General features: G+C 39.6%; 1 protein-coding gene across 14 annotated transcripts in view; it reads left to right on the top strand.

Annotated features, from left to right (window-relative positions):
- The window catches only part of MYBPC1 (myosin binding protein C1), a 69,624-nt gene that overhangs the window by 30,504 nt on the left and 18,722 nt on the right, over window positions 1–20,398 (top strand). For 11 of the 14 annotated variants that reach the window (XM_059845858.1, XM_059845856.1, XM_059845857.1 and 8 more), the window contains 17 exons: window positions 1,917–2,021; window positions 2,550–2,698; window positions 3,057–3,174; window positions 4,033–4,084; window positions 5,650–5,706; window positions 9,145–9,311; window positions 10,767–10,899; window positions 12,477–12,601; window positions 13,281–13,386; window positions 13,688–13,854; window positions 14,457–14,619; window positions 15,449–15,555; window positions 16,767–16,900; window positions 18,019–18,175; window positions 18,689–18,793; window positions 19,405–19,593; window positions 20,244–20,378. In XM_059845858.1, the coding sequence (XP_059701841.1) occupies window positions 1,917–2,021; window positions 2,550–2,698; window positions 3,057–3,174; window positions 4,033–4,084; window positions 5,650–5,706; window positions 9,145–9,311; window positions 10,767–10,899; window positions 12,477–12,601; window positions 13,281–13,386; window positions 13,688–13,854; window positions 14,457–14,619; window positions 15,449–15,555; window positions 16,767–16,900; window positions 18,019–18,175; window positions 18,689–18,793; window positions 19,405–19,593; window positions 20,244–20,378 (2,169 nt within the window). The remainder of the gene's footprint in view (window positions 1–1,916; window positions 2,022–2,549; window positions 2,699–3,056; window positions 3,175–4,032; window positions 4,085–5,649; window positions 5,707–9,144; window positions 9,312–10,766; window positions 10,900–12,476; window positions 12,602–13,280; window positions 13,387–13,687; window positions 13,855–14,456; window positions 14,620–15,448; window positions 15,556–16,766; window positions 16,901–18,018; window positions 18,176–18,688; window positions 18,794–19,404; window positions 19,594–20,243; window positions 20,379–20,398) is intronic. The other 3 variants (XM_059845859.1, XM_059845869.1, XM_059845870.1) reach the window with 1 other exon arrangement.

The raw sequence follows: 20,398 nt of genomic DNA, 5'->3' as shown, positions 1-20,398 counted from the left end.
GTAGGAGAACTGGCTTCTTCTCACACCTCAAAGGACAGAGGGGAAAACTTAGCAAAATCATCATAACCTCTTTCTTCCTACCCTGGCAGGTAACGCACACTGCACCCACTCTTGTGGTTTCAGGATTTGCAGCCTCTGGAACAAAATGAGCAGCTGGTACTTCAACCATGGTTATGGACCTGGCATAGCCGCCTATGCCAGCCCGCGTCACACCCACCTCCCCTTCTCTTTGTTTAATACATAGGAAACTGTTAATATCTAGAGGTGATGATAATATTTAGGTGTTCCTTTATGTGGTACCAAATTAATGACTCTGTGTAAGCTTTTTTCCATTTATTAATATCCTTTTTCCATTTCACCTCATGGCTTGTTAGGTTTGTTGCTGCACGTGACCAGATCCTGTGCTATCATCACTTCATCCTCTTACTACCAGTAACCTTCATTTGTTCTCATGTTGTTTCTATATATTGCCATCTTTGAGCAGTATAATCTAAAAATTTAGATTATAGACAGTATATATAGATATGTATCTATATATATTTGTGTTAATTTATGTCTGTGTAGATCATTCCATGTATGTGTGTATAGAGGTGTACCTACATGTGTGTATATACATGAATGTCTTTACCTGTGAGAAATATTGTACAAGCAGGCACATACAGAGGTGCTAGGCACACCACCCACAACTGACTGAAACACTAAGACTTTATAGCAAAGCTGTCTAGCATTTTGATACCTTTTTAAAATTCATAATAGGCTTTAGGATAATAAACCAATTTGTTTGCATTTTCCCATGGTTGCCATGAGCTGTCGTATTTGTGGGTGGTAGAAATTTTCATGAGTTGAGAAGGTTCCCACAGCAGTAATCACTACATATCAGAAAGACTATTCTGACCTCTAACTTAAATCAGTTTCCCCTCTGTCCTGGCAACAGCTCCTCAAAAAACGGAAATGTGGCGTTTGGACTTCAGATTGGGAAATGAGACATGAGCTTTGCCTCTCTGCAGAAAGTGAGCAGAAAACAGGCAGGCATTCACTGCCTTTCTCTCCTTGTAGTTTCTGCAAGGAATCAGTTTTGACCATGGTTTTACACAAGATGTTATGGCATAGCACAAAGCCAGGGCTGTCCAGATAAACAGAGAGACCAGAAACACACAGCCATCCTGGTACAGGGCTCTGCCCTGAGGAGAGCACTCATTTGCTGCTTCTCTCAGCAGTGTTGTTCCTTTTCAGTTCCAAAGTCCCAGTTTCCAGAAGAGAAGCTGCTGTGTCTGAACATATTTCACAATAATTTCCATCTGACAAACTGCTTTTTCCATAAAATATCACATAAAATTCACATGGCAGGACATGATATTGACAGATCCCCAAATTCTCTGCTTCTGTCATGGCAGAAAAAAAGAAAGTTCAGAAGTGAGCTTCCTTCCTGCCCTGCTTTGCAGATATAGAGGAAGAACCAGCTTGTACAATGGACTTAGTTTGGGTTGAGAGAGTTCCACTGAAACTGTGCATCATATGTAGGGATTTTTGTGCTTCTAGCTGTTTGTGTTTTCAGAACCTCCATCTCTTCTGAAAAACAAAGAGCTGATTTTGTGCATCACCTCTGTAAAGCACTCATGGTTGAATGCTGGTGCCCTTCAAGTTGCTCAGTGCCCGTCCTGGCTGATCAGGTTGCCCTCTCTTCCTCTCTGAGTTTCATTTTCCATCACCACAGAGGTAGTGTTCTTGCAGGAACTGTACACAATGTGACAGACAAGCAATGGATGTCAGTGTGAACAAAAAGGTTACATGACTTTCAGGACATCTGAAGAGAAAGGTGCTAGGGCTAGAGAGTTTAGGAAGCTCAGGTAAGTGTACTTTGGAGGGAGTAAAACACCCTCAGATGACTGATATTTCCCCCTCTGTCTGCATCTCAGTATGGTCTCTTGGAGAAGGAGCTCCAGAGGAGTCAGAAAAGCGGGATGATGCCCAAAGATCCACTTTATTCATCGAGAAACCTCAGAGTGGAACAGTGAGTGTTGGTAAGTGCCTAGGAACAAAACCAAAAACCACTGCCAGAGACAGAGGCTGAGCTGGGAATGGTGTGTGCAGATTCTGTGGCACTCAGGTTCCGCCCTCAGCTGCAAGCACTGCCTCTGGTTTTAGCTGGATGTGAACTCCACTCTGAAGGCAAAAGGACTGTATTCAGAGAAGCAAACCTCAATTGTTTAATTCAAGACAAGCTCAAAATCTAATAATTTACTGAGCATAATGGAAAAAGGTACAGTTTCTGGGAAAGGAAGCTGGGGTTATTTTGATGCTGTTGGCTGCACTGTTATTGATATATTAAGAAGATCATATGCATGGTAGCAGGAGAAAGCTTCCAGACTCAAAATCATTAACCTCTGTACTGCAGTACTTTCACAGTCTGTGTGACTCCATCTGACTCTTAATTTTGTGCTAGAACACATGGAGGCTGAATGGAGCAGAAGTGAAAGGTACTTGCAGAGATGCAACTGAGCAACCACATGTTCCTCAACAGCTGCATTATTCTTTTCTCTTTCTGAAAGGTGGGAATATTACATTTATAGCCAAAGTAGAAGCCAAAGACCTTCTCCGAAAGCCAAATGTCAAGTGGTTTAAAGGAAAATGGATGGATCTGGCCAGCAAAGCGGGGAAGCATCTGCAGCTGAAGGAGTCCTTCGAGCGTCACACCAAGGTGTGTCTTCACTTTTCCTTCTTATGGGGGCAAAGCTCCAAAGAGAACTTAAAGATCAATTTAAGACAACAGGTAGAAGTTCAAGAGCAGTGGATTCTAACCCTGGCATCCCCACACACATTTCAGTGGTGATCTCTGACCCTCTGCAGAAGCAGATTTTCTGCTCTCCCAGCTCAGGACAAGTAATGGTGGGGAAATCAAAATTTTCTGATGCCATTTCTGGGTTCCAGTTTCTTTTCAGAGCCCATTATTTGAGTTGTTCCCTCTTTCTGGTGCATGTCTGAAAGACTTATTTTTTAACTTCTGCTTTGTGCAAATGCATTCCCCACATTAATGAACAACTATGCTTGATTTTTAGATTCATACATTTGAGATGCAGATCATCAAAGCTAAGGAAAACTATGCAGGGAACTATCGCTGTGAAGTGTCTTACAAGGACAAATTTGATAGCTGCTCTTTTGACCTTGAAGTCACTGGTAATGTTCCATTTGTATCTGTAAAAATTTATAAGGATTTCTTTCTTTCTTTCTTTCCTTCTTTCTTTCTTTCTTTCTTTCTTTCTTTCTTTCTTTCTTTCTTTCTTATTTGAAATGACACTTCATTTTGTTCAGACCCTTTAAACGAAATAATACTTAAAATGAACATTTTTAGCATAGAGCTCAGAGAATTTTCTTGTGTCTTTAATTTATTGTCTAAATGAACACTGAAATAGATACCTTGTGAGACATTTTTCCAAAAATTAGAAAAGCTGGCAGGTAAAACCAGTATTGAACTCAAATCAGGCTCTGGCACGCAAAACCCAGGGCTCTGTGTGTATGCTTAGAGGTCAGCAAGGCGGGGACCAGCCTGGCTCCATCCATTCCCTGTCTGTGGATCAGAACCATTTAATCTGATCCAGGCTGTCCCAAAGAGCTAATTCACACATGGGGAATTCCTCCTTGCCCTGACAATAAATGTGAGTCTGTAGCTGCAGAGGAGACTGGCTCTGTCTCCTTCCTCCGATGCTGAGCGTACCAAGAGAGCACAAGATGCCAGCAGGGCAGAAAGCATGGCAAGTGAGAAGACAAAAAGGCCAGAGCCTGTGAATAAGGCAGGCAGGGGAATGGAGAGAAACATCAGAGAAACAAATCTCCTATGGAGAACTGCAGAAAGCACTTCAGAGAAATGGCACACAGCACTGAGCATCTTTGCAGATAGCAGAACCTAATGCCAAAAGGGAAGCACAAATGCTGTCCTTCAGCAGGAAACTGAACAAATTTCATATTCCAAATGACACTGATTACATAAATGATTCAAATTGTGTTTTTAATTCCTGTGTCACCATTATTTCATAGAATCCTCCCAAGCTGCTCCATCCATTGACATCAGATCTGCTTTCAAAAGAAGGTAACTTCAGTGATCCCATCCAGCTCCTCAGTAATGGACATGAACAGCATGCACAGAACTTGTGTCAGACAATTGTATCAAGTACTTTATAAAACTGTATTTGTAAATATAGATTAAAGAAGTGGGATTTTGTGTAATTCGTGGTGGTTAGAATGAAATAGTTACAACACATAGATAGTACATATGATATTGAGTACTTCTACTGTGAAATTACAAGTGTCATTCATTTAAAGGGAGATTGAATATTTAAGTCAATTAAATATATGTTTCTTTGGAGGTTTTTAAAAATGTATTTTCATTCACTAAAGTATTCTACTGCATGTTTCCTGAAAGCTGTCAGCCACAATATGAAAGTTCCTGGTCCCAATCCTGCACTGATTAAAAGCAGAGAGAAAAGTCACACTGATTTCAAGAAGACAGGATCTGGCTTTGTTACCTTACAGTAAACAGTAAATACCATCAGTAAGAAAAAACAGCAAATAGTATAGAACAGAGAATGTATAAACAGAGAAGATAAAGCATTTTGTCTTAAGGTTTTGTTACCTTTCTGATAAAGTTGCAATTCTAACCAGTATAGGTGTCACCTTTTTGTGATGAAATACATATAAAAATATATAGAATGAAAATACTTTACAAACAGATAATGGATGCAGTTTCTTAATTTACAAGTCAAGTTCTTGTAAAGCTGTAATTCAGAGATAATTGCTTTTATTTAGGGGGCTTTAATTTAAAGATAAATACAAAAGATATTACATTCAAGGTGCATTTCCTTCTTTAGCACATTTTAAAAATGCAGTAACTACTCTGCCCAAGCAGATGAAGATATCTCAGTATTTTCTGATTTTCTAAGTAATGTCTTGCATGTAAAATCTTGATTAAATATTGTCTTTAGTTAAGATTTGCAAGTTTTCCCTTTTTACAAATATTTAGGACATCTTTTTTGTCTGTGTGTGCTCTATGATAAGGTAATTCTGCTAAAGATCACATCTTAGAAAGAAATGCACCTTGATAGGACTGTGACTCTATCTGTAAAAATGGACAATGTATTCTTTTATTCTTTTTTATAACTGTTTTCTCCCTTCATTTAGAGAAAGGTAAAATCTTTAAGGTTAAGTACTTCTCAATCAGTATTTGACAGAGCTATGCATTGTTAAAAGCATCACCCAGCAATGCAAATCTTTGTTTTGCTTTCACAGCAAGAGATCAGCACAAGCCCTTTGTTTTGTCCACTACAGAAAAGAAAAACAAAGCTGGTTGTGTTGACTAGCTGCCGTTTGTTTGTGTTACTGAAGTCTAACACAAACCTTGACAAATTTATGTACTCAGTTACAAAAATTTGCCATCAAAGTATAAGAAGAAGCAATGCAAACCTTTGTGTTATTTTTCACAAGCACCTACAGAAACATAATCCATGTGAAAAAGCATACAAGTTTGTGTTGATTTCATACAATTATCTGTGTTTCTGGACAGTGTTGAGTGTATGAGAAGTGTAGAGCATTTGCAATGAGTGTTGTCCAAGTCCTCCTGTATTAAACAAGGATTTGATCTTTTTCTGTTAATAACAGCGGTGAAGGACAAGAGGATGCAGGAGAGCTTGACTTTAGTGGTCTCCTGAAACGTAGGTGAGAACCAAGTGGTGCAGTGAGCAGGTGTGGATTGCAAACCATTAGGTTCTCCCACAGAAACAGTCAGGTGTAGCATTAATAACTCCTCAAGGATTTTGTGACTTTTCAACTTTTTAATGCTTCTAACTGGTTTTTATTCTCATAGTATAATATGCAAATGTTCTGTTATTTTTACCTTTAAGTGTGCAGAAAAGAAAGCTCAGATTTGAGTGTGCTGGGAAAAGAAGTGTGCTTCAGCCTAAAGAGGCCAATAACATTTAGTTCACTTGCTATTTCTTTTGTGTTTGCATGGAAGACACAGGGGGGGATATTTCCTACACAGGGATGAGCAGTACAGAAAATTGAGTCTGGTGCAACAGTAAAAAAAACATGCAAAGGTTAAATTTAACTCTGTGGGTACATCCTCACTTGATTTTATAAGCATCTTGATATGAAAAAATCATATATCATGCCTTCAAGTCATAGATACTGGTAAAATTCTTTGTAGATTTTTTTTTTAATATGGACACACAAATGCTCAGTCATGTTTTATTAACTCAAATGTTTTGATGGAAAAAACTGGCATACATGTTTCTCTGATTTGCCTTGAAAATCATGTGTTATGACAGTCATGTCTCTAGTTATCTCAGATCTTAAACCCAGTTTAGTCTTTTAACAGGTTAAAACAAGAGAGTTAATTCATCATCTTTTAAAATCAAGCAGAGAAATTCTATATGCCATGGAAATCAATGACAGCTGATCACAGAGAACTGGAAAAGGAATTACATGCTTTATCTCATCTACCACTTACTCTGAAAGAGGAAAATCTGTAGCATTAATTACATTAAAAGGTCACAGAGGGCTCATTGGCTATGAGGGTGAGAATAGCATTTAAGCAACTAAAGCACACAGGAAAAGCTGAAGCTGAAAGTAGACAAAGAATTACCTGGACCAATTCCAATCCACCAGGTCTTTGTTTTTTCAATCTTCTCATCCCTAATTAGGACCTTCAGTTTGTCTTTTCATCCTACTAATCAGACTTGCCATGCCAGTTCTCATGACCGCCTGTGTGGTGTTTCCACAGTAACATGAGAGATGCATGTGAGAGTTCTTGGTGGTTTTGTGGAAAGATAAATGTGATTTAAGAGATGTCATCACTTTACTAACAATTAACTCTTAAGATTTGTAAGATAAATACTGCACAGCCTTATAAACATGGAATATCTGTTGCGTGTTTAATGGATAAAGCAAATATTTGATTTATAGACACCATTATTTGACTTTGGTCAAATTGGTTCACCTTGCTTCAGGCCATGAAATGCAACCTCATATTTCTGAGCTTAATTGAATAAAATTGTTAATTAAGCCACAGTGTGGATATTAATATCCATGTGTGTGGATATTAACATCCATTATTACAAAGACAAATCCATGGCTTTATTTCAATTTCTACAACAGGCAATGTTGGAGGTGCATTCTTTCTCTTTTTTTTTATGGTTGTATGACCAAGGAAAGACCTAGAACTTTTCCCTTTTGGTTCATACTATTTGAAACATGTTTTTTTTTAGAAAAAAAAAAAAACAAACCTAAATGCATACAATCAATATACTGTCTATTTTCTAATTTTCTGCTGGTTGGCAGGTAGACATATCAAGTCTTATCTCAGTAAGCCACACTATGACTGGATATTCTTTGTCAATGCAGTGGATCTGTAGCACCATGACATTCCAAGAGGCACAAGATCTAAAAGTCACTCAAATATTTCGGTCCTTGTTTTGTTGGTTTTTTGTTTTGGGGTTTTTTGGTTTTGTTGGGATTTTTTTTTTTTTTTGGTTCTTTTTTTCCAAGTACATCTTGCAACAAAATGCACATATTTAGGAAAGAGATCTGAAAGTGATTTCATGGCAAGCTCAGAGGTCAGTCTGATTAGGAAATACCTTGCTCTGTTTGGCCTCTGGCCTCAGCTCAAACTACTGATGTCTCAGAACAAAGTTGGCTTGCTTTAAGCATCAAAATTTGTTTTCCAGTCATGCAAGAGGAAAACGAGCCTGAAATTGAGTCTTCCACTCTGGCTGAGCATCAGGATCCTCATAATCAACCACTGCCTGATTTAAAGGGGAACTTTATTTGGATTCCCCCAGAGTGGATGGAAAGGATAAAAGGAACAAATAATAAAATTACATACCTGAGATTGTCTAACTTACATTGCTGTCTCAGATTTATTCTATTTGCAAGACTACACAGGGAGAACCTCTCTTCCTTTTTCAAATTACAGAGATATTATGAAAATTAATAAACTTCATGGACTAAACAGCAAAATGGTTTCCATGGTTCCTCATCCAACCATGCAGAGATTCTCAGGGATCTTTAGTGCTATTTCTGTATATGCAAAAGAAAATCCTCTCTTTAATTCCATAAAGCTCAGCTCTAACAGCGCCTCGCTGCAAAACTTGGTATTTTTTTATTTCTCAAAAGTCTATTTTATTGCTCTGCTCTCAAAATTACTGATTTTGTTAGGAAAGCTAAGTCAAATTGGAATGACCTTGGTCTGATCCCAATGATATTACAGGAGGAAAAACCTAGATTTCTTCCTTAATTCCGGTATTGTTCTAGAAGTTCACTTTTTTTGAGCTAAATTGTCAATCTGAAAAAATAGAGTTTTCTTTAGGATGCTTTCATTGTTCTATCATTTAATGGCTGTCATTGAGAAAAAATTTATACTGCTCTTTATTGGTTGTCTTAGCCTGGAGTTGCAGATAGTAAATACAGTACTGAAACTTCTGTGTAAAGGTGATTCCTCACACAGGCCTCTGAACACATTTCGTGCTCTCAAGACTGAGATACACATGGAAGTGAACAGATCCATCCTTCAAGTCCAAGTTGGTGTGGAATTCTCCAGTTCCTATTCATTTGACAACTTTAAGTAATGCTGAGAAGCACTGGTGTAACTATAAGCAGACACAGAATCCCCTGCATTTCAATGTCCTGCTGCCAGTCACCCACAGTAGCAATGACAGGGACTCAGGGTTTGAAAATATTTTTATATAATTTTGAAATGTACAGATCAGACTCAGTGGTGCCATCATAAATTGTGATTAATTCCACTAAAGTTACAGCAGACAAAATGGATTTAAGTGGGATTAGCCTGTATGCTATTACATTTTCAAACCCTGGGTTTTTGGAAGCAATATAAAAATGCTCATAACTGATTGTATCAGAAAAAGACAAATTAAAACTTGCATTCAAATTCTGCCTTGAAGAAGTGTAAAGTAAGGAGTGAATGCCATTCTGAGCTACTCCCCTCATATTGAATGAAATAAAAAAGATACGGTGGCAGCCTTCAAATTTGGTCAAAACTTTTCTAGCTTCACCATAGATTCAGCTTCACCTATATTTTTTATGCTGTGATAAAGCCTCACTGACTCTTCCCCCATCATTTCATTTTGCTAACGCCAGGGAGGTTAAGCAGCAAGAGGAGGAGCCCGAGGTGGACGTGTGGGATCTGCTGAAGAACGCGAACCCCAGCGAGTACGAGAAGATCGCCTTCCAGTACGGCATCACCGACCTGCGGGGCATGCTGAAGCGGCTGAAGCGCATGCGCAGGGAGGTGAAGAAGAGTGCAGGTGAGAACGGGGCAGAACATCCCTGTGCTCATTGCTCACACACAACTCTTCACCTTAAAAACTCAAATATGCCTCACTTCCACACAAGGGAGCTTTCAGACACAACTCGTTCCTTGAGTTGTAGTTCCTTCTCGCAAGGAGTTAATCAGAAGGAAGTTTTGGTCCGTGGTGGAAGCATAAACACCATGAACCAAACACCATGAACTTATCCGGCTCAGTGTTTACCTAAAGCATCCCTCCCTCTCAGACAAACACTGTTTCCATCTGGAACAATGTCCCCAAGGTGTGTGGAAAGGTGTTACCTGATCAAACAATACAGAAATTAGATCTTGTGTTACCATCAATATCTTCTGCTCTAAACAGAGGTCACTCCAAACACATGCGGTGTCTGCTCTTCATAATTTTGTTTTGCACTTAATCTCCATTGCTCAGAAATCCCAGCTGCCCCACAGACTCTCCTCCCTGCACTGGGTGAGGACCTTCAGGCCTGTCTTTCCCCATCAACCCTGCTGAATAGTATGAGAGGTGGAATTACTTACAGAAAGATATATATACACGTGTCACCGCTGAGCCAGAAATGACACAAGTTCACTTGAAGGCTGGTTTGCAGGAGAAGCATGTGTAATGTGAAAAATCCCCTCTTTTATAGACAGATTCAATGCATTCTACACGATTGGCTAGCCAACAAAAACATTTTTCTCACAAACAGTCCTTAAGAAGAACAGAAAAACAGAGTAGAAAAACACCACCTGCAGGTGGTTGTTAACAAGTTATCATCGTTTCTATGACTCCCTAAAAAGTCTCACAAGTCCACTGTGAGAAAACGAAGCCTGTTTTCTCCTCTCTGACCAGGCTGTTGCACCCACATACATGTGTATATAAAATACATGTTATGCCACAGAACATGTTTGCACACACCTATAAATACAATGCACAGCCCATTATACTGTTGTGGCATCTGCCTGTTCCTGGACAGCATTTCAGAACTGGATGCAGTATACGCATTTCCTGTGTCATTGGTTTCCTGGAGGTGTCCCTTTTTTTGTGGGTGAAGTCCTCCACAAATCCAGCTGTCATCCAGCTGCCTGATACACCCTCTCTCCTCATCCATTACCTCACATCCTAACATATGCTACGGTACTACACATTCATTTTTATTTATGTATTTCATTTGATGCATCTAGCTGGTCCTATTTGGAATACAATCACACTGCAAAGTCTTGAAGTTTATCAAGCCAGCATAATCTTGGTCAGGATAACCAGATGTGTACAACTTTGTGCTTATTCTAGTGTGTCTAGATGATTCCATGCAGACCAGTGTGAGAATATCTTGTTAAGCATAACATTGTGTGCATGTATTCTGACAGCTTTAATGAGATTTATGCAATGTCATTTCAGCATCCACATTCTTGTTTCCTGATCTCATGTTAAAATAACACTTGACTTCCACAACAGCTTTTGCCAAAGGCCTCGATCCTGCATACCAGGTGGACAAAGGAGGTAAAGTAAGATTCATGGTGGAGCTAGCAGATCCAACAGTGGAGCTCAAGTGGTATAAAAATGGCCAAGAAATACGACCAAGTGCAAAGTAAGTGATTCTAGCATATGTAAGCAATGAAATGGATACACATCTACTCCCTTGACAAGTGTGTTGCCTAGATCCATCTCCTTGCTCAGGCTGCACCAATTTTGCTACTGAATTTCATGAGATGTGAAAAGTATGCAAATGATGCTCAGGACCCAGAAAAGTACACTGTAGGCTAAATGTATATAGATTGTGTCCTTTGTCTCAAGACAAGAGTCTTAGAGATCCTCAAAAAGATGTGGTGCCATTTCCTGCTCAGTAGTTTTCAAAAATGAGGAAGCACTACCAGTAAATAAATCACTTGTCCTCAGTCCTGTGTCTGGAGGTGGACACAATCTTTCTACAGTAATTTTGTGCTAAGAGCAGAGATTTTACATCACACACTTACCCACCTGGCTCATAAACCCCAGGAAACGGGGTGTGAGTTTTGTCTCATTTTCCACTTCTCTGTTAACACCCCGAAGTCAACAGCCTGCACCATCAGTCATGGGCAACAGGTCTAGTGTACACAAGCTTCTTCACCTGGAAATTGGTTTATTCTCTGGCTTCTCCTAGAAATGCAGGTGCAGATATTTGAGTGCAGGTAGAGCAGTGCCTGGAAGTTGAGCCCAGACCTTTTTGTGAGCACAACCAGCTCTTAGAACCCGGTGCAGAAAACCCCATTCCACAGTCAGACACACCTAGGGAAGATGTGCATAATGATGTAATGTTTCTCAAATGTTTCTCAGTAGCACAAAATCCTAGACAATTTTTCTCCTGACCAGTTAAAAAACGTAGTAATTAACAGAAGACCTTTTACAGAAATGAGGCAGATTTCCTTCATTCTGTTGAAATCAAGAAAGGATTTTGGTTAAAAATCATAATTGACAAAAAAAATGGATAATGGAGCACCTTTTCTTTAGCCCCTGTATCTGGCATGAGCAATTCAGAGGGGTTTTGCAGGCAGCTCTATGGATTCCTCCCCAGCAGGAGGGGCTGGATTGAGTGCTCCAGTGCATTTCTACCAGGCAGCTGAGCTGTCAGATGCTAACAAGCTTTGGTCATTGCAAACCTGGAGCAGATCTAAACTGGTGACATAAAGGTGAAAGGCTCCCTATCCCATTACCAAAGCCCCATATCCCATTACTGATATCTTGTGCCATCTGGCCTACCAATAATATTAACCTCTTAACTTTGGCTATTATTACACTTCACAAAAATGTTGGAATGAGTGATGGTGTCCTCTTACTGGTTATTTTCAGCTTTACTCATCTAGAGTTTCAGACTCCATTTTATTTGCTATCATTTGACTCCGGCTTCTTTTTCTTTTTTAATTTCTTCTTTTCATATCACCCAGACTTGGGATCTTGGAACAAGCCAGAAGCTGTTCATTGTCACTCTACACCACAGCTCTTTTTTTTTATTAGAAGTCTATGACAGCTCTGTTGAAACTTGGAAATTTCTTCCAAGGACAATTTTCCCAGTACTGTGGAAACCCCCGTATTTTTGCCTCTAAAAATCCCTACAGCACTTTCTACATTAAAACAAAAATTGTCCAGAAGTTTTTCTAATGTGTCTTTGCTGCATTCCTGTCCAAACAGATACATTTTTGAGCACAAAGGTAACCAGAGGATTTTATTCATCAATAACTGCACGATGACAGACGATGCTCGCTATTACGTAACAGCTGGTGATGAGAAATGCTCCACAGAACTGTTTGTGAGAGGTAACTATGTCAGCTTGGTGCTCTTTCACCTGCCCTAAATTTATGTGGCTTCTTTGGCCGCAACAGAAATTATCAGGGAGGATCTGGTTTGGTATATTTTTGAATTTGCATTACCAGCTGTTAGGATCACTTGGTATTTCTGTGATCCCTGGCCATTTTCTTTTTCTCATCATTAGCAGCTTAGAGAAAACCCTGAAATGGGGATACAGTCAACTTGGTATTGTGATGCCCTTCAAAATTTTAAGCCACTTTGTAGACCTGTGTGCCACAGCCCTCGCTTCCCCTAACACCACACTTGGTACCTGAGGATTCTGATATTGTCCAAGTGCCCTCAGACCAGGCTTTCTAGAAGCCAGTTTTCATTCCATTTGCACTGATTTGATGGAACACTCTATCAACATTTACAAATGGGAGGCTGTATATTCAGTCTCTTTGCTCCTATGGTGTTGATTAACAAAGCAAAACAGGTATTAATATGAAGAAATGTTACTTTTATTGAGCAAGTTTCCTACTAGCATTCTAAAGAGCAAAAAATTTTCTGATTTAAGGCAGAAAAGGCTGCACTGATACCCATATTAGAACTTGAAAGTAATACTGCCTTCTACAGCATGATTTAGAAAATCTCTTTCACTTGGTTTTCCCTCTCAGATCATAAATCTGTAATTTTTTCTTTCCAAAGATCCTCCAATATTGGTGACCAAAGGCCTGGAGGACACCAGCTCCTATGTTGGTGAACGAGTAGAGCTGAGCTGTGAAGTGTCTGAGGATGATGCAAACGTGAAATGGTAAGGCACACTTTGAACTCTTCTATGAAAACAAAACCCAGAAGATTTTAATCGTGGGCAAAAATGTGGGCAGCTTTTTCCTAAAACAGTAAACCTGAAAATTGTTAAGAAAATCTCAATAAAACCTTATTCAAAAATGTAGCAACACCAAAAATACTCTTATACATTCCTGGATGAGTTTGTTTAACCTATTCTAGTGCCTTACAGTCTTGTAGAGTCTCCTCTGGGAATTTCAATCTGTGGAAGTCTTACTTGCACAGAACTTCCTTTGGAAAAATAAAAATTCTTTCCTTTCCATTAGGTTTAGAAATGGCGTAGAACTTTCCAACGATCCCAAATCTCGGTATCGAATTAAGGTTGAGGGAAAAAAACACACTTTGGTCATAGAGGAAGCTGCCAAAAATGACACTGCAACTTACTCAGTAATGACAACTGGAGGGCAATCAGAAGCCAAGCTTTCAGTTGACTGTGAGTATCATCCACCTTGCTCTCCAATTCATATGACACAGTGTGCTGGCATGCAGAAATGAACAATTTTCTTGCCTTTCCCTGGGAGTTGAAAAGATTTCCATAGCAATTTTTTTGCTCTGAATCTCCAGAATAGTGGAGAAAACTTCCCTTTAGAAACTATTTCCAGCAGCAGGCCATGAACTAGTTCTGCTTGTTAAATTCCTGTCACACCATTAATATGGAAAACAAAGGTACAATGGGTCAAAAAAGTGAATTTTCAGGGGAAGTATCTGCTTTTCTTCAGTCCTTTCACATTTTCACAGGAAAGCCAAACCTAGGCACAAGCACATGACTGTGTAGTCCTCACAGCTTTGTTTGTGTAGTACCTCTTCAAAGTGCTTGTGTCTTTAAACAACATTTATCTGATCCATGCTCTGAAGTTATCTTGCATTATGCATAAATGTACATTTGTATTTGTAATACTCATGCTACTCTTGCTGTTTTGTACAAATTGGCACCCTGGCCAATTCATGCTGTTTTATTAATAAGTTGGAAATTACCCCCCATGGTTACTGAGCTCCATCATCTTTCCTTAATGCATCTGCTTCTGTGCTCCTAAGTGAGACCTCTGAAGATATCACTTGCACTAGAAGACCAGACTGTGAGGTTGGGACAGGAAATCCACTTGAAGTGTGAGATATCTGAGAATGTGGAAGGGAAATGGTACAAAAATGGGCAGCTGATTGAAGCCAGTGACCGTGTAAAGCTTTACCACAAAGGAAGGTAAGCCTGCTGATCATTGACGTGGCTTTTGGTGGAATGACACTGTGGAGTTGTGCCAGTATGTGGGTTACCTCACTAAAAGTTATCTGCTAATCAAGCCTAACCTCTGTCCCTCAAGTCCCCCCTGTCATTTTAAAAGCCACGTCTCTTTGCTGCCTTTAATCTTATTTTGTAATCTTCTTTTGTGCATTTTGGCTGTGGAGGATAATAATCAAATCCTGGATCCACCTAAATTCAAGCTATTGATTTTTCCTGCCATTAGTGTTGCTGTTGGTATGGGATATTAAGCAGAAAAATAAAGGTATTGTTAGACATTATTAAAATATACAAATTTTAATACATTATTAAAATATACAATGTAAAATTTACTATATATATAAAAAATATATCATTCCTTTTTCCTTTCTATGCCTCTTTTTCTCATAGTTTCTGTTTGTATCAACTCACAAAGATGGTCCAACAAAAGTCAGAATATTCCCACAATGGGATCACCTGCAGATTTTTTCTTGAACAACCAAATTGCAATTGAATGGCAGCAGCATAGAATGCCTGTGTAGAAGAGATTACACTCCTGTATTTTCCTTGTTCCATGTTCAAACAAACACTATTAGAATTGGTTACTTTATTTGGTGGTTGTCTCAGTAATATTTTGTACAAAGCACACAGTATTTGATCACCTAAACCACCATTAAGTAACAAGCCAAGGAATTTTAGTCAGTAATTTTACTCACTTTCACAGATGTCCTAAAATTCTGGCAGACTTTTCCTTATAGGTTCAAGCAGTCTTCAAAAATCATTTACACAGACTTCTTTCTCAATTCTTTTACAGAATCCACAGATTTGTTATACCAGTTTCTGCTGTTGATGATGAGGGTGAATACATGTTTGTGCCAGATGCCTACAACATTAATATTCCATGCAAAGTGCATATCGTGGGTGAGTAGACTGCACAGTGACCTGTACAGAACGTCTTCCTGTGACCTTTGGAAATTAAAAGCAGTGTGAAATACCCCTGACCACAACCACTTTGTATCCTCTGAGCAGCCATCCACCAGAGGAAACAGACCTGCAGCTTTGGCAAAGTGCAGTTGAACTGCTAGGGGAGTCCTTTGCCTGTGCTCAGGATCTGCTCATAGTTCATGTGCTGGGGGGAGCTCCTGGGGGAGGCTTCTTGAGGCTGAGCTCCTAAAGCTAAACCACTATAAAGAGTTTGTGTAAAAACCTGCTGCTATCCACTTCTCAGATATACACTGCTGTCTCTAAGAACTGGCTTGCTAACATTGCAAAATGTGATTTGGTAAGAGAGGAATAGAATAAGCACATATTTACCTATTCACTAAAAATATTAAATGCTGTCTAGAGGGGAAAATTTTTCTGCCCAGCTTTGATTCATTCAGCAAAGCTGGAGGCTCGTTAGTGATACCAGTCCTTTCAACAAAAACAAAACAAGGCATTGGCTATTCCCACAGCAATACCTCACCAGCCTCTAGCTGCAACCAGCAACTTGGAAGTCAAAAGGAGAGCAATATAAATGACCAAAGTTTTAGAAAACATGTTTTTTAATTGAACCTGAGAGATGTGGGATATCTGTATTACAAAAAGTATTGGTGGGATTTAGGGAGAATGAAAAGGGAAGTGGTACTAGAGGGGAATGACCACTGTTATATTTCTAATATGTTAAAAAAAGTTGCAAGAGGATATTAATCAGTTTTTCTCCATACACACAGTGTATAACAGAAAAGGATTGGGGTTTATAAATTTTTACACTGCAAGGACAGTGAAGGCTGAAGCATGGGTAAATGGGCCATGAAAAAACCCCACAACTGAAATTCTCAAGTGCCACTTGGAGGAAATCTCTCTCAGAAGTTACCTGAATATACATACTTCTGCCTCAGGGAAACAGTTGTATATTTTTGGTCTTTTTATTCCAAACAGTCTATGGTGCCATGATTTCTTTTTCATCAGGCAGCTATTTTCTTAAATAGATTTTTCTTCACAACTTTTCTTTAAAAAAAAACTCCATTGCTTAAAAATACCGAGAAAATAAAATACAGAGTGTGTATCTGCGTGTTGCAGACCTGTGCCAGGTCACTGAGCTCTCAGAGCAGCAGCTGAATGTCTAACTTGGACAATCTCTCCTTTTTCAGATCCTCCTAAACTTCACCTGGATGGTCTTGGGGAAAATAACACTGTGACAGTAGTGGCAGGAAACAAACTACGACTTGAGATCCCCATCACCGGTGAACCACCTCCAAAAGTCTTTTGGAGCAGAGGGGACAAGGTACATTGTCACTGTAGATATTTCTTTAGCTTAACCAGGAGACTTTTCCTTCAAAAATAATCTTTGGCCTTTTGAAAAAAATTTATTTTAGTGGCAGAAAATAAGGGGGAGATGCCCTGTATTTAAAAATATTCATTCTTCAAAAAAGAAGGGTAAATCAGATAAATAACTTTTAGAATCTTTTGAGTCTTTTTAAGGAAAGCCTGAAATTATTAAGGAAAAAAAAAAAAGTATGGGTTTACTATAAAAAATAGTAGAGGAGAAGGATATATTGGATGCAGAAGAAAAGTTGTGAAAATTTACCAAATGGTTACTTCTTCTATACATTGAATGCCCAGAATGGCTGCCAGGTTTTGGCAGGAAGCCATAATATGGTTTGGTTTTGGAAAATGAATGATAAGTACTAATGGAGTTCAAGTCTCAAATGAAACAATTGGCTGGGCAATTGGGGTCTTAAAGCAAAACTTTTGCTTAGATCAATCCCTGGCTGTGTAAATACCAAAATATTAGTTTTTCACATTTAAATTTTCATTGTGCAATGTAGAAGCTGGGACATTTTACCACTAGTGCATCCATCAAACCAATCTGGTCCAATCTGTGACCACTATTTTTCAAATATGAATTGTAGTGTCACCACTGTGGTCCTGTCCAAACAGGGAATTGTTCCAGGAGAGCTCCTACTCCAAAATCTGTGACAGCATTTGAAATCTGTGAGGAGAAACTACTGGCCATTACAATCACTCTGACCTTTAAAGTGAATTTTTTCCTTTTGATCTCACTTTTGGAAGAATCAGCTATTCTTTTTCCATCAAATTAATGATATGTGGTGTTGGCAAAAGTGTTTTCTGCCTCGAAGGAGAAGCCCAGTGCCTCATCCTTTGTGATGCAATGACTTAATTGAGTAGTAAACAGTTACCACGTTTTGATTATATTAGTTATTTTGTCATTTTTCTCATCACTAGGTGACTAAAATGCTGAGGTTTGGTGTGGTTTTTCTTAGAGTTGCTTTAATATTTTTGTTGAAGTGACCAGTACTACTTTCAAATTTTGATTTTTGAGTATTTTGATTCTCAAATCCAGAAAGTATGACTTTTCCCTCTGCTCTCTGTGGTTCCTAGATGGTCACAGACAGTGGAAGAATTCGGGCAGAATCATACCCAGACAGCAGCTGCCTGGTCATTGATGCAGCTGAGAGGGACGATTCAGGGCCTTTCAGAATCACTTTAAAGAATGAGGCTGGAGAGGACACAGCTCTAATCAACATTAAAGTGGTTGGTAAGTCATGTGAAACAGAGCCTATGAGCCATTTCTTTTATCACTGAGGTAGAGTCTCAGGAAACTTCCATTTTCCTATTTTTCCCCAGGTGTGGAATTGGGATGCGAGGGTACTAAGGCTGGGTGTTACTGAAGGGAGTAGGAGCTGGAAGGGATTTAAGTAGGAGTTGATTATTGCTGCTGCCAGGGGCCAAACTTCTCTGATTGCCCCAGGCTGTCCTTATCACTCCTGGCTCTCCACTCTCCCTGGGGCTGTGGCTCTGTCTTGGCACATGCCCTCGAGAGCCTCTCAAGTGTCATAACCCTGCAGAAGACCTTGGCATTCATCCATTCCTAACCACCAGCCAGGATCCACTACATTTCTTTTTCCCCCCTCTCTCTCTCCTCATTGGGAATTCCTTTTGCACCTCAAAAACTATTTAGATTTGTTTCTTATTTGACATTTTTAATTTCAACCTATGCAGAAAGAATAAAGATTTTTTTTTTTAATAATATTTACTTTGTTTACAACAGATGTTCCTGATCCTCCTCAGGCACCAAATGTGACTGAGGTGGGAGAAGACTGGTGTATTATGACCTGGGAGCCTCCAGCAAATGATGGTGGATCACCCATTTTAGGTACACTTTTTTTTTTTTTTTTTGGTGGTGACTGTCTAATACAGACAAAAGAAGAAAACACCAAATAGGGGATGCAGCAGGATCAGAGGTTAGCTCAGGCCCTGGAAAGTGGTACTGGGAATATCCAGTAGCTAGAATGTTCTACCTACTCTGACTTTATCAAATACCTGTTTTTCTAATGCTTTGAGATTTATCATTTTCTATCTTGTTACATTATGGTGTCCCCTACTTGAAAGACAACCTCTTATAAAACCAAACTTGGCATTGTTATTAGCCTGTTTGTGTTGGAAGGAAATTTCAGAAACAATTTAATGGAAATATCTCTTAATACACTGAACCAAGAGGAAAGCCAGAGGGGCCCAGAGGTCAGTAGAACCAGGCTCTTTTCACTCTGAACTAAACACAGCAGTCTTCTAAATCCCAAAAAAGCTCATATATGGCTATGAAAGCAAATAGGTGATTCTCAGATAGCTTGTGATGAAGAAAATTATCATTGAAGCTAGAAGAGAACACTGAGGTAAAAAATTGTCACTGGGCAGTCAAAAAATAGGTCTTTTATTACCGACCTTTATGTCATCACTTATTATGATAAAATCTTTTCTGGTCAAAAGGATATTTCATTGAGAGGAAAAAGAAACAAAGCTCCAGGTGGATGAGGCTGAATTTTGAACTGTGTAAGGAAACAACTTTTGAGCCAAAGAAAATGATTGAAGGTGTTGCTTATGAGGTCCGTGTGTTTGCTGTCAATGCCATTGGCATGTCCAAGCCAAGCATGCCCTCCAAGTCCTTTGTTCCTTTAGGTAAGTAAGCAAAAGCAGAGACAGGTATGCATTTAGAAAATAACCATTCATATGTTATTAAAATCACCTAATCATATAATTCTTTATTAGTGCAACAGCTGGAAGGCTTTGTCATTCCCACGGTGACAGGCTAACTCAGTAACAGGCCTTTTCATATAAAGAAACAGATTTTCAAATCATGGTGATATCCACAAGTCCCTGTAAAAGAAAGGTGTCTTGTTCCACAGATCAGCAAAGGTTCCCCCCTTGCTCAGCAGCACCCCCAGAATGCAGAGGAGGAGGAGGAGGAGGAGGAGGAGGAAGGAGGGGGCTTTTGCAGCTCCAGCATGCTCCCTTCTTGCCAGAACATACCTGCAGAGGTAGAATATACTGCTCCCAACTTTTCTGCTCTACCAGCCCCAGCTGCTGGTCCTTCTCTCTCCTCAGCAGGAGGAATTTATCTTTGGGTCAGGCTGTGAGCATATATGGGATGAGGTAGATGCTTTCTCCTTGTGTGGTCCTAACTGGGGAAGACATGCCAGGGATGATGGGAAATCATCCTGGAAGGCAGGATAGCCTGTCACCTGTGATGCTAAACTAGAGAAACACAGACCATGAACACAAACCTTCCATGGTAACGCAGTGTGCTGCCTTCTCCCTGCTTGCTTCAGCTGTGACCAGCCCCCCAACTCTGCTGGCAGTGGACAGTGTGACCGACACCTCGGTGACAATGAAGTGGAGGCCCCCGGACCAGATTGGGGCGGCAGGGCTGGACGGCTACGTGGTGGAATACTGCTTTGAAGGAAGTAAGTGAGAGCACCCGGGG

This window comes from Haemorhous mexicanus, chromosome 5 (genome assembly GCF_027477595.1).
Source record: "Haemorhous mexicanus isolate bHaeMex1 chromosome 5, bHaeMex1.pri, whole genome shotgun sequence".
Lineage (NCBI taxonomy): Eukaryota > Metazoa > Chordata > Aves > Passeriformes > Fringillidae > Haemorhous > Haemorhous mexicanus.
The sequence above is the reverse complement of the archived record's forward strand: the minus strand, read 5'-3'. Positions and strand labels throughout refer to the sequence as shown.